At 39.9% G+C, this 14,773-nt stretch overlaps 1 protein-coding gene and 1 long non-coding RNA gene across 4 annotated transcripts in view; one reads left to right on the forward strand and one right to left on the reverse strand.

The window, feature by feature from the left end:
* Serpine3 (serpin family E member 3) overlaps window positions 1-14,773 on the forward strand; it is a 33,843-nt gene that overhangs the window by 8,624 nt on the left and 10,446 nt on the right. For all 3 annotated transcript variants that reach the window (XM_078016060.1, XM_078016061.1, XM_078016062.1), the window contains 3 exons: window positions 1,270-1,467; window positions 3,409-3,607; window positions 12,818-12,918. In XM_078016060.1, the coding sequence (XP_077872186.1) occupies window positions 1,270-1,467; window positions 3,409-3,607; window positions 12,818-12,918 (498 nt within the window). The remainder of the gene's footprint in view (window positions 1-1,269; window positions 1,468-3,408; window positions 3,608-12,817; window positions 12,919-14,773) is intronic.
* LOC144365163 (uncharacterized) lies at window positions 2,358-5,400 on the reverse strand. Its single transcript, XR_013423409.1, has 2 exons — window positions 5,093-5,400; window positions 2,358-4,541 (listed from the first exon to the last, which is right to left on the reverse strand). It is a non-coding gene; the product is annotated as an uncharacterized LOC144365163 (long non-coding RNA).

The following is a 14,773-nucleotide window of genomic DNA, read 5'->3' on the forward strand; positions in this document are numbered from 1 at the left end:
TAGCTCAGTGGCAGAGCCTAGTATGTGTGAGGCACTGGGTTTGATCTTCAGCGCCACATAAAAATAAACAAATAAAGTAAAGGTATTCTGTCCATCTATAACTACAAAAAAAAATTTTAAGTAGAATAGGAAGTGATAGAATATATACTCATTGAGCTGAAGTACTTGCAATTCTTCCTCAATTTTCTCCAATGTTTCATGACATCTGGTCAATTTACTTTAAAAGGTTTAATTCCCTCTCACCTCCTTGTGCTGCCAGGACACCCCCACCCTTGCCCCCTGCAAAAGCCACACTAGCTGCTTTCTCAATTCCTGGACAAATCTGTCCTCGAAGAAAGGGTAGCCATTAGTGCAGCCATCCCAAGGGCAGAGCCTGAAGCCAGGCCCTTCCAGTCTGAATTCAAGGTTTCTCGGGTAACTGGAGGATGGTGGCTTTGCCCATCACAAGTATATGGCATTGGCCAACTTCTCCAAGCATCTGTGAAGTAAGGAATAACAGGGATGAGTCAGTGAGAATTTGTTCCAATATTTAGAACAAAGCCCAATGCAAAAAATATGTTTATTAAACAAATAAAGGGCCAAGACAAAAAAACTGTCCCTGTAGGGGTAGTCTGCCTGTCCTCTTTCTAGTGATGCATGAAATTTTAACCTCAGCCCTCCAGAGACAATGCTCTGGACATTGCTGTCTCAAAAGGGGATACAGCTCAACAATGGTCAGTGGAGATCTAGGGGTGACACAGTGTGGCACCTCCCTGTCACTACACCTAGTTCCTCAGGGGTCTGCCTAGAGAAAGAATGGCTTCAGTCAGAACCAGAGGGAGCCCTCCAAAATACTCAGGGAAGAACAAAGGCATGGTCTTCAGCAGCAGCTCTTTAGAAGTGTGTACATATTTCACCATTAATGGATATTAACAAGTAGGCTGCAGCCCATCTTTGGAAATGCCTCACTGACCCCCAGAGCCCGTGGGCAGGTGTCAGGGACTCAGACTCACTTCTGAGTTCTCACTTTCTATTCCCACTGCCCAAGCTGAGAGCAGCTAGTGTGACCTCAGATCCCCTGGCAGTACGAGCAGCTGAGACAGGGAATTAAAACATTTTTAGTAAACCAAAAAGACACTGGGAAACATGAGGGGGGAGAGAGAGAAATGGAGAATACTACATCAAAAAAGATCTTGTTTGTTTGTTTTAACTCTGCACTCCTTCCCTACACAAATATTGTGTTCAGTTCAATCATAACGTACATTTACACCCCTGCTCTCCTGCTTGCAGGTAAGAGCCCAGGTGGCCTGCCGTGGGAGCAGATCAACGCAGCATCTGCTCAGCTCGCACTGGTGAGCACCATGACCTTCCAAAGCACGTGGAGGAGGAGATTCTCCTCCACCAATTCACAGCCCCTGCCTTTCACCTGTGCTCGTGGCCGCATCTTCCAGGTCCCCATGATGCACCAAATGGCTGAGGTCAACTATGGTAAGCCCCTTCCCCTAAGCTGTCTGAAGTGGGAGGAACCCCGGGGCCCTGTGGGCAGGAGAGGGAAGGTCAGGCCTCTGCTCCCAAAGGATCAGGATGGAGATGTGTCTCCATGTGAGTCCATTGTCAGGGCCACGGCTTTGACCAAAGGAAAGCCCAGGTGGCAAAAGACTTAGAGAAAGGGGTCTGTGTACCATGTGTGCTGACAAGACAGTGTGGACACAGATGTGGAGCACAACCCAATTTCATGCTTGACATTTCCTTCTGCACTTAATAAGAATAGAGTTAATGCGAAATCAAAAATGTTTGAACTGAACCGCCTGCCCTGGCAGGAACTCTGATAAAATGGGTGCTGAACAAGGAGGAAGATTGAGACTAAAATGCTTTCCAAAGCCTCCCAGAGGAGGCTCTGCTTGGCAGCCACTGCTCCTGAAATGCCATGGTTCTGTGTACCCACCTGCCTGGTGGTCACTCATCTTGGTGAGATAGAGGTGCGGCGGGCGGGGTTTGCCCAATGCTGGTGCATGCCTGGAGGTCCCCATCCCAGCAGCCTGCTGTGGGTGGTGGATTCAGAAGGCCCTGCACCACAGGGGAGAACAGGCCCCACTTCTTGCTACACACTTCTCCAAAGCCATGTCTCAAGCCTCAATCTTGCTGAAGGCTTAGCCTCTGAGTCTCATTATGTTCTTATTCAGGGAAAAACCAGTGAGATTTCAATCGGCATCTTTGGAACTTTGGCATTTAGAAAGCTAGCAAGTAGTCCTGCTTTGTTTCCATCCAGGCACATGTGAGTGCTCAGTAAAGGCACTTATCTGTTTAATCAAACAATAATTGCTTGTGGAGGTCGAGTAAGATGAGAAGGATGTCTACTGGATAAACAAATGTGCAAGAACAATTTATTATGGTTTTTATTTTTATCATTTTATCATTGTTATTGTCACCGTGCTGGGTGTTTTGACTGTTGGCTGTGTGATGACAGGCAGGCTCTGGGTGGCTTTTGTTCTTCCCAGCACACCCAGGGTGCAGAGTATGGTGGCTGACACACAAAGGACAGTGAATAAGTAACCACAGAGTAGCTGAAATACGCACTAGGAACTGTGTCCCTGTCACTCTCTACTGAGCCTAAGATTCTGCCTTCACCCGCAGCCAACTCTGCTGTTTCCTGACACACGCCAAGACCTTGGTCTTGAAATCCTCCCAAGGAAGGGATCTGGGCTGGGGTCCACCTGAGGCTCGCTGCCCCCTGGATTGCCTACATGACTCACTATCTTTTTCTTGTCACTGGGCCCAGTCACTGTCTGTTCACTAGCAACTCTTGCTGGGTCTTCCTGCCAGGTCATCTGTGTCTGCTGCCACCTGCCACCTGACCCATCACACTTTTTTGAAATTATGCTCTGCTTGGCAGCCTAGACTTGTCCCCAGCCAGCCATATTCATTGTCCATGGGCTCCCAGTTGCCCTTCCTGAGACCTGTTTGTTTAGTTCACAGGTTACGATTGGTCCATCTCCATGTCAAATCTAGACTGGACTCATGGTTTTTATTTCGGTCTGTGTCATGCTTTAAAGGTTGGGAAATCTTATAGGAAATTTGGATTTAGAGTTTTAATTGAAAGATAGGGAGATCTGGCACAAAAGGCCTGGGTCCCCAGGCCAGAATTGAATGGGCTTCCCTTTTAAGACAGGGTATATGGTTCTACCCTGTGCCATCATCATCATCCAGCCCAGCCACTGCAGACCTTATGACTTAGGCCCTTGTGCCTTAGGATCAGTGAAGGGACCACGTCACTCAACTGTCGTCAGCCTCATGCTGCTCCCTGAGAGCAAGAAGATCTTCTATTTTATTATTTACAGTCCTGTAAACCTGCCTCTTCCCATAGTGTGGCACTATTTGGTCCCCCTGGCTCCCAGGACAGAGCTAATTCGTTATCCACTGAATCCCCAGGCCAGTTCCAGGACACTGCAGGCCATCAGGTGGGGGTCCTGGAGCTACCTTACCTGGGAAGCACAGCAAGTCTATTCCTCGTGCTGCCCCGCGACAGAGGTGCCCCCTTGGGCCACATTGAACCACACCTCACAGCCAGAGTCATCCACCTCTGGACCACCAGGCTGAGAAGAACCAGGATGGACATTTTCCTCCCCAGGTAAGTGGCTCCATCCACTTTACAGCCGTCCACAGGGCCCAGATTTGGATCCAAGTGGTCTGATTCAAGCATCTCTCTTTACCCACTGGACTGGCTTGTTTAATTCTCCTCCAGAGCTTAGGACAATGGGAAATTACCCTAGAGTTTGAGTCCATTTCAGAGACACTGCTGACCAGTTCATGGCACATACCAAAACGAACTTACTTCCCAGGGTCTGCCCCACGACACTCTGTTCTCACTGGGTCTTCCTGCCAGGTCATCTGTGTTTGCTGCCACCCTGCCACCTGACCCAGCATCCTTTTCTGAAATCATGCTCCCACACCCGCTGCTCCAGCTTCATGCCTCAACCAATTTCTGAGACAGCAGAGGAAGCTCAGTGTTGCTCCTTTGAAAGAATGTGCCCCAAATCTTACCATATCTTAAAGAGTAATACAACTATCATTTTCCCCAAACCAAAGAGGTAAGATGGCTTATGAAACTAACCAAATAAAATTCTAATCAGAAGCCAAATTAAGGCATAAAAATGTGAGACTTGAAGTCTCTATGTGGAAGGTTCTTACTGGTCCTAAATAGAGGGAATCCCTTCTTTAAGAAACCCTAATAAGTACACATACAAATTTCCAAATAAAATAATAGCACTAGATTTTGCTTTTCCAAAGCACAGTGTTAACAAGACTCATTATTTTATGAAGGGATCCCACCAAAGATTTCTTTAAATGTTGAGCTTCTCTGGTGCAGTTGAGATGAGAGAGAATTTATAATAGATTTGTAGACCAGCAATAAGAAAGCGTCGCTGTCCAGGGCCTCCTTTGCAATGTGATGTCATGCTCCATCCACTGGTGGCCTAGCTTTCACTCCACAGCCAGGGCTCTCAGCAGGCAAGGGCAGAGGCCTTGGCAGTTCTTCCCTGAGCAGTTAAAAATAAGCCTGTGTGCTGGAACAAAAACATACAGAGACCCAGTGAGTTAGGGCCAAGATCTAAAGTGGGATCAGGCACAGTCCAGAGCAGAAGGTGAACTGGACTCTAAGATATAGTCTCTCTCTTAAAACCAAATATTCAGACTACCAAAGCCCCAAGCCTGGATATTTCAACAGATCTCTGGGGCGTGGAGCAGAAGCAGACCCTATCTTCCTGTTATATCTGAGAGAAGCTCAGTGAAGAGAGGAAGAGGCTGTTGTTGTTAAATGTAGAGAAAAAGCAGCCTGCTGCAGGGTTTCACCACTGTCTTAGGATAAAGTTGGCTGCCTCTTCCTGAAGCAGCTGATGTAAGCAGGGGGCCCCAGGGAAAAGTGCAGCTCCATTGAGAACTCTCCAGTCTCTTCCCAGGATTGGCACTGTTTGGTTCCCCTGGCTCCTCTGACACAGGTAATTGCTGACCTGCTAAATCCCCAGGCCAGTTCCAGGATTCTGCAAGACCCTGGGAGGAGATCATGGGGAGTGCATTTCAGAATCATTGCTCATGGCACAGACTGAAGTGAACTTACTTCCTGGGGGGGTCTTCCCAAGACCAGATGCTCTGCCTCCAGCTTCATGCCACAACCAGTTCTCAGGACAGGGGAAGAAGCCCAGTGCCGCTCCCTTGAAAAAAAATGTGCCCCAAATCTCCACTGTCTTCCAATTCTGCCTTAGGAGTCCCAAATGTTCCAGCAAGGATCCTGAAAAACATTGGAGGTCAGGGGAGGGAGGGGGAGAAGGCAGGGATCTTAGTGAACCAACTATTAATAACTTGATTTCATTCCGATAAAAGTTTTTAAGATCTCCCTAAGTCTATCAAGCCTCTTACTCAAGAAGGGTAGACATTTTTAGGAAAATAAGAACATTTCACAAGCAAAACTAAATATATATTTTTTAAATTTAGCTTTAATGCCTTTAGGGAATAAACTGAAAATAAATTAAAACTGTTTTAAATCTAGGTTTAGATATAAACTATGGAACATAGTAGACCCAAAGTCAACTTTTGAACAACTAATTACCTTGAGTTCCCTCAAATCATTCATTCATCATTTAGTATAGCCTGCTCTGCAGTCAGCATGCAGTTTTCACTGCACAAGAGCAAAACATTTTATACACTGTTGGGATCAACGCAAAAATTGTGTGACAATGAGATGTGTTTTGGGGTTAAACATAACCAAGCAGTGCATTAGTAGATTCTGGATGAATTATGATGTCTAGCTTCCAAAGTAACCATTTACTTATAAAGAAATAGAATAAAATGCATAGGGACCATTAGTCTTTCTCAGGAATGATTATCATATTAAAGAAATAACCAGAAAACTAAGAATGAGTGTTTAAGGATCATGTACATCCATGACCATGTAATCCACAAAGACTAATAATACCAAATACGCATTTGATAAATAAAACATTTGTTGATAAGGTCAACATGGTAGGAAGTTAGTCATGTGTTAGTCTGTTTTTTATTGGCTTGAAAAAATACATGAGGCTGGGCACTTTATAGTTCCAGTTCTGGAGGTCCAAGAACATAGTGCTGGCATCAGCACAGCTCTGGTGAGGGCCTCTGGCTACATCTCAATATGGCAGATGGCATCATGGCAGGAGCCCATGCAAGAGGGAGAGATCAATGGAAGAATAGGATGGCAGAGAGATTTGGTGACCAGGCTTGCTTTTTTTTTTTTTTTTTAACAACACATTCTCCTGATAACTAACTGCAAAAAAACTATATTAATCCCTTTCAAGGATCTTGCCCCAGTGACTTCATCACCTTCCACTAGGCCCCACCTCTTAAGGGTTGCACCATCTCAACACCATCACGCTGTGGCAAGCTTCTAGCACATGAGTCTTTGGGGAACACATCCAAACCATATCTACACCACAGTCTTTAAAATCCACCAGACCTCATATATCCAAAACAAGTTTTGCCCCCTTCAAAGACTTGTTAATCATCATCATGGGTGGTCTATACTTTTCTAAAGTTGTTTTCTTCTTTTTTTAATCCCCTTAAAATTCACTCTCAACATGCACAATTCACTGGTTTTTAATATATTCCCAAATTGTGCCACCATTGCTACTATCTAATTCAGGAACATTTCATCACCTAGAAAAGAATCCCCACACCCATTAGCCATTGCTCCTCAGTTCCCTCTTCCCAGGCCCAGGCCATCACTAGTCTACTTTTCTCCATTGATTTGCCTCTTCTGGACATTCCATGTAAATTAGATCATACCATGTAGTTCTTTGTATATGAATTCTTTCACTTACGTAAAGTTTAAAGTTCATCCTTATAGCATGAATCAGTACTTCATTCTTTTTTTTTTTTTTTTTTGGTGCTGGGGATCAAACCCAGGGCCTTGTGCATACAAGGCACTCTGCCAACTGAACTATATCCCCAGCCCTACTTCAGTCCTTTTGTAGTTGAATAATATTCTGTTGCATGGATACTATATTTTGTTTAAGTTTGTTTTAAATTTACAAAATTATGTTTTAAATTATAATTTATAAATTCATTAATTTATAAATATTGGAGGTCTAAGACACTTTTCTGTTGATTTCCACTTTTTGCCAAACAAACCATAACATCTTTGCATTTGTGTATGTTTCTCTGGATTGAAAAATACATGTATATGAAATTCATGTATTTTGTGTGGATATATATTTTAAGTGTCTTGGATATACACCTAGGAAGAGAATTCCTGGGTCATGTGGAAACCCATTTTGAGCAATTTCCAGGATGTTTTCCAAGTGGCTACACGATCTTACATGCCCATGACTTATCTGTGGGTTTCAGTTTCTCTACATTTTTATCAACATTTGCTACTGTCCATCAATTTTTATTAAAGCATCTTAGTTGTTATGAAGTGGTATCTCGTTGTGGCTTTTATTTGTACTTCACTAATTACTAGTAATGTATGACATATTTTATTCACTTGTTGATCATTTATGCATTTTTGAGAAAAAAAATCTATTCAGATCCTTTTCCCATTTTTGTTTGTTTGTTTATTTTTGGAAATGGAGATTGAACCTGGGTGCTTAATCGCTGCCTCATCCTCAGCTTTTTTATATTTGATTTGGAGATGTAGTCTTGCTAAATTGCTCAGGGCCTTCCTAAGTTGCTGAAACTGGCTATAAACTTGTGATCCTCTTGCCTCAGCCTCCCAGGCCACAGGGATTACAGGCATGTGCTACTGCACCTAACTCTGCCCATTTTTAAATTGGTTATCTTTGTTGTTGAGTTGTAATCATTTTTTATTTATTCTGGATATTAGACCCTCATTAGATATATGCTTTATAAATATTGTCTCCCATTCTGTGTGTTGTCTTTTCAATTTCTTCATCTTTAAAGCACAAAAGTTGTCCATTTTTATGAAGCTCAGTTCATCTATTTTTTTTTCTTTTCTTTCTTGTGCTTTTGATGCCATGACTAAGAAACCATTGCCTAACAAAGGACACAGAGATAATGTCTATGCTTTTTCCTAAGAGTTTTATAGGCTTATCTCTTACATTTAGGCTTTTGATTCATTTTGAATTAATTATTATATACTTGACCCTTGAACAACATGGGAGTTAGGGGAATCAACCCCCTTGCAGTAGAAAATCTGCATATAATTTTTGAATCACTCAAAACTTAACAACTAACAGCTTGCTGTTGACCAGAAGTCTTAACAATGATGTAAAGTTGTTTAACAAAATTTTTTGTATAATATATATATTATTTATGGTGAAAAATGTGCTAGCAATCACTATTTATGGAGATACACAATGTACTGGAGAAAAGACCTGCTCATGCAGAGATGAACAGGGTCACGTGGAATTATAAGCTAATATATTACTTGAGCTCACTGCAGTAACAAGAGGCAGTTACAAAAGCATCACAGTAGAACAACATGTACTACAGTTAATTTTACATAGTTATGATTTATACTCCATCTTTGCATTTGTTTTTGTTTCTCTGGATTACAAATGGTGCCATATACGGTGGTTTGTAATATGCCTAAGTTGTGATAAATTTTAAGTTTTATAATAGATTATAATATCATAATATATTATTATATATAATATTATAAGATATTATTATCATAATATCTTATGATAGTAAATGGTAAAATAGATTATTCTATATATAAAATTGTGCATTCATGCCTTTTTTCATAATATTTTTGGTATTTCTAGACTATATGTTTAGACTGAGAGAGGTTTGTTTCAAATTATTACAAATCTCCAGAAAAGAAAGAAAATCCAATAAAGTGGACCTGTGCACTTCAACCTATATGTTCAACTGTCACTGTTTATGATCTGATATAAAGGTTTAACATCATTCACTTACACATGGCTACCCACTTATCTCAATACTGTTTGTTGAAGACTATCTTCCTGGCACCAATGTCAAAATTCATTGTCAAATGTATGAGTTTACTTCTGGACTCTCAATTCTGTTCTATTGGCATAAACATCTGGAACCTTTGCCAGTACCATACAGTTTTGATTACTGTGGCTTTGTAGAAAGTTAGAAATCAGGAAGCATGTGTCCTTAAACTGTATTCTTTTTCAAGATTTTTAGCTATTCCTGGCCCCTTGCACTTTCATATGAATTTTAAGATCAGCTTATCAATTTCTTCCAAAAAGATCAGTAAAATTTAGATAGGGACTGTGTTGAATCTGTAGATTGCTTTGGGAGAATATTGGTTTCTAATAACAAGTGTTTCAAGCCATCAATACAGGATGTCTTTCATTTAGGTTTGTTTCTTACAGCAATGTTTTGTAGTTTTCACTGGACACATCTTACACTTACGTTGGTGAATCTGTTTCTAAGTATTTTATTCCTTTTTATTCTATTGTAAGTGGAATTGTTACTACAGCTCTGTAGCATAATTTGAGAGCTGAATTGTGATGCCTCCTGCTTCACTTGCTAAGTATTGCTTTGGCTATTCTTGGCCTATTATTTTTCCAAATAAATTTCATAACTGCTTTTCCTATTTCTATGAAGAATGTCATAGAATGTCATTGGAATTTTAATAGGAATTTCATTAAATCTATAAAGCACTGTTGGTAGTATGGCTATTTTGACAATATTAATTATCCTATCCATGAATATGGGAGATCTTTCCATCTTCTAAGGTCTTCTTCAGTTTTCTTTAGTGCTCTATAGTTTTCATTGTAGAGGTCTTTCATCTCTTTTGTTAGATTGATTCCCAAGTGTTTGTTTGTTTACTTTTAAGGCTATAGTGAATAATAGTTTTCCTAATTTCTCTTTCAGATGATTCATCATTGAGGTATAGGAACACAATTGATTTATGGGTATTGATTTTATATCCTGCTACTTTTTGGAATTCATTCATGAGTTGTAGAAGTTTTCTAGTGGAGTTTTTTGGGTCTTCTAATATAGAATCATGTCATCAGCAAATAGGGATTGCTTGAGCTCTTCTTTTCCTATTTGTATCCTTTTATTTATTTATTTTTGGCCTAATAACTCTGACTAGTTTCAAGGACTATGTTGAATTGAAATGGTGAAAGAAGGCCTCCTTGTCTTGTTCCAGTTTTTAGAGGAAAGGCTTTCAATTTTTCTCCATTCAAAATGATGTTGGTCTGGAGTTTAATAACATATATAGCTTTTACAATGTTGAGGTATGTTTCTACTACCCCTAGTTTTTCTAGTGTTTTGAAGATGAATGGATGCTATATTTTGTCAAATACTTTCCCTGCATCTATTAAGATAACCATGTAATTCTTATCTTTAAAGTCTATTGGTGTTATAAATTATATTAATTTGTTTGTTGAACCAACCTTGAATGGTTTTCCCAATTTCGTATTCATGTTGTTCATTGCTAGTATACAGAAACACAAGTGATTTTTATATTTTTATTTTGTCTCCTGCCACTTTGACAAATTCATTTATTAGTTCTAAAGTTCTAATCATTCGTGTGTGTGTTTGTGTGTGTGTGTGTGTGTGTTGAGTGTGTATTCTTTGGGACTTTCTATACATGAAACCAAGTCATTTGTGAAAATAGATTTACTTCTCCTTTCTAGATGCCTTCTATTTCTTTTTCCTGTGTAATTGTCCTGTACAAGGTAAAACATAAATGGTGAGAGTAGACATCCTTTGCTTGTTCCTGAACTTAGAGGGAAAGATTTCAGTCTTTCACCACAAACTATGATGCTGCAGGGTTTTTTTTGTAGATGCCCCTCATCAATTTGAGGAAGTTACCTCATATCCCAAGTTGGTTGAGTATTTGATGATTGCTTTTAATCATTAAAAGGTGTTGGATTTTATCAAGCTTTTTCCTGCACCTGTTGAGAGGATCATGTGATCTTGGTTCTTTATTCTGATTCTGGTGCATTATCTTAATTTTCATATGTTGAACCCATCTTAAATTCCTGGGATAAAACTCATTTGATTATCATGCAATTTATATGGTATGGATTCAATTTGCTAGTATTTTGGTGTGGTCTTTACATCTATATTCAAAGAGATATTGATTTATAGTTTTCTTATATTTTTTCTAGTTTTGGTAAAGGGCATTTTTTTTTTTTGTTTACTCAAGCTGTTTTTGTAGCATTTCTTCTTGATCTACCTCCGTAGTCATTTAAGAAAATCACTTTAATCTTTTGTAGTCATACCTCCCTTTCACTGCTGTTCTTAATTTACTAAAAATTCAGTTTTATCACCCATCCTAATAACTATACTTGGTTTCAAAGAGACAATAACTCTTTCTCAATATCTTTCGAGAAACATCAATAAAACCACAATGGCAACAATAGGTACACAGGCTGTGTTGGGCATTGTTCTGAACACTTGACAAGGATACTTCATTTAACCTTCACAACCCTACAAACAAGAACCCCTCTTATGTTCATTTTATAGATGAGGATACTGAGGCTAAGAGAAGTGAAGTCACTTGCATCACAGGTGAAATAACTACTCCCTTACCTAGAAAGAGATTGGGCCAGTATTCAAACCCAGGCTCCAGATTCTCAAACATATACTCTTAACCACTATGTTTCAGCATTTAGAGTTCTTGAAAGGTATGTTTAAGTACTTCAGAAAATTTCAGAAGAGGTGGTCATTGATGGACATTGAAAAATGTCAGCATACATGAAGGCAGCACATACCTTTTTTTGAAACTATTCTGAAAGTCCAAAAGACACTTTGATGAGAAAGTCTGCTACTTTTGCTTAAAACATTAGTCACATTGTCTCATATAGCAATGAAGACCTTTGATATCAAATGGTCCTGTCCAGTATTTTTACTCTCTGGCAAATTCTTTCTGGTTTATAGAAAAAAAAAAATCTAAATTCCACTTCAAAATTCTTTTCCAAAGAAAAACAGCAGCATCTCATTGAAAGGATCCTTCAGTGGTTAAATCTTTAAGGCCTTACCCCTGGGGAAATATTGTAAAGTTGGTGTGCTGATACTTCCTGCTCAAAAGGATAACCAAGTTTCTCTGCTCTGCATCAAGGCACACACTACACACAGCAAACATGAAAGTGTCTTATCCAATATAAACACAGTAAGTGAGATGCTCTATTAATTGTCAATTGGTCAGTCACTTCTTTTGGGCACCTATGTGTGTGATGCCACCTGAAATAGGAGGTAGCAAGTGCAGATGATCAGAGCTGGGACTCTGCACTCACACTGTCTCGCTTTGAATTGAGGTTCCCCTGCGTCCTTGCTAGATCATCTTGGGCAGCCTCACTTTTTCCATCTGTAATGTGAGGATAATAATAAGAGTCATATGAACATGAAATGAGATAATCCATACAAAGCTCTGTCATAGTGCCTAGAACAATGTAAGCGCTCATTAAATATTATTACTAAGAAAGAAAAATGAACATGGATAACCTCTTTTTGTGGGTAGCTTATCATGAAGAATGGTAATAGGAAGCAGAATGTTCTATACATTAGAGTAGAACAAATGTTAATGGAGCTTTAAGAACGAACCAAGGTCACAAAACATCTGGAGAGAAGAGAAGAAGGTAACAGTAGAGGAATCTTTAATCATTAAAAGGTGATTAAGGGAAAAGGGGGAAACTTGGAATGAACAGCCTGAACAAAAGCACACAGATGGGAAACAACCGTAGGCAGTCAGATTGGTCAAGGGGCAGTGCTTACAGGAAGGAGCAATCGAAGATAAGGCTGAAATGAAATCCGGTGGACCCTGACTTCCACGTTAGAACTTTGGACTTCATGTGGTGTGTATGAAGCACATTGAGTAGAAATTCCAAATGAAAGTTGATGGTTTGTTCTTATTTTTTAGATTTAGGATCCAAAATCAATTCGACTTAAAGAGCATTTTAAGTGCTTGGGGAGTCACCGATCTTTTTGATCCACTCAAAGCTAACTTAAAAGGAATTTCAGGTAACAATTCTTCCAAGCTTTGTTGGTATTACGTTTGGGACAGTTTTGTTATACTTTAAGGGGGCTTTCGTTGCTTCCCCAGAGCCCTCAGTGCTAAACAGCCAAAGTCAAATATTATATCAGAGGATAAAATTGCTTTGCTTTATATAAGAATGTGCTGCTTTTGATAACAGTCTATGTCTTGAGACCTTTAAGCACAGATTTTGGAGACTACTTTCCCAGTGCCGTCCGTGGCCACAGTGCTTTGTTCTTTGCCACTGGGCTCGTAGAGAGGCACAGGCACAGCAACAGAACTTTCCATTTGAACCTCCCGCTGTCATTCCAGCCTCCCAGTCACCCTTCCTTGCTGCCTCCTCTCCCATCCTCATTCCCTGTACCTCCTCAGTTCTTTTCTAATGAACTTCCCCCTCACCCACCAAATTTCCTTTCCTCAAATAACTCATGGTCTTATATCTTTGCCCTAAAATGTTTTCCTTTCCAGCATATACACTGAATTTCTTTGCCCATAGTTGACATGCTTTTTACAATCAAAAAGGGTTGTGTTCAGTTGTGATCTGAACTTACATCAAACATAAAAGGGAGCAGAATGTCAGAACTTACATTCCAGAATCTTCTCAATAACTTTGGCTAAACTATTGCCAACCCAAAGGCTCAGGTTTATTTCTACTCTAGATGATAAATTATCTGTGTGAGGATGACAAGGTGTGGCAGGCATTCTCATTGGTCTTCACATTCCCCTTACCTGATAAACTTGAGAATCACTATTTTGAATGTTAGATGATCATAACACAGTCAAGTGTTCTAAAACTTTGTTCAGAATCTCCTTCTTAAGCAATCACAAAGAATAACGTGAATTTGATCTACAAGACAAGACTTGACTTGAGCTTAGATGTGACCAGTTGAAAGGCAGTTACTTAACAAATAGAACACAGGAAGCAAGGGTCCCTTCTATAAAAGTCCAACACCTTGGGACTTTTATAGAAGGTACCCTTCTATAAAATGCCATCAGTCCTGTGTCTTCAAATAGGTCTGACCTTAACCTACACCTTGTAGCCCCCACATTGGTAAAGACATTCAAAGTTCCTAAGTTCTAACAAGCCACGTAGTTTTAAGAGCCCCTGTTTGAACACCTCACCATTTTCCCCCTAATACAGGAAGTCTGCTTATATCTATTCAATCCAACATAAATATGTTTATAGATCTGGTTCATTGAATAATTACCTGGCAGTTTCCACATGTCAGATGCAAAGCTTATATTCATGTTTCTTACTGACAAGACACATCAGCATTATAACCTTCTCCCAATGTTTTATCCCTTTAGGACAGGAGTCAGCAAATGATGGCCAGCCATTCCCATCCATCTAAAAATAATTTATGGCTGCTTTCCTACTACAAATGTGGAGCTGAGTTGTAATAACAAACACCACAGGGCTCACAACAGATAAACTTTCAATATCTGGCCTGTTATAGTAAAGTCTGCCTACTAAAGTATGGTTTTCCAATGATCTTCTTTAAACATAATCAAGACTAGTCAAATCACATCTATGCCCAAGTGGGCTTCTAGCTTCATTCTTGAGACATGGCCACTGAGCCTCCAAGAAACAGTTTCTTTATTTCTAAAATGGAGGTCGCCATCACCAACCTCATTTCTTAATTGTAGAAATAAAAGGTCTTAATATATAACACAACATCTGCTGAGAATTAACCAGAGGACGTGATGGGAAAATGCTGACCTCTCTTCCTTCAATTAACAAGAGGTCACCAAGCAGTTTTGTACTATTGATGGAAGTCCAACAATCATAGAGAATATTTGGCCTTTTTCCGTTTGGTTTCAAAGCCCTGAATCATTTTATTC

The sequence above is a fragment of the Ictidomys tridecemlineatus genome, chromosome 6, assembly GCF_052094955.1.
Source record: "Ictidomys tridecemlineatus isolate mIctTri1 chromosome 6, mIctTri1.hap1, whole genome shotgun sequence".
NCBI classification, from domain to species: domain Eukaryota; kingdom Metazoa; phylum Chordata; class Mammalia; order Rodentia; family Sciuridae; genus Ictidomys; species Ictidomys tridecemlineatus.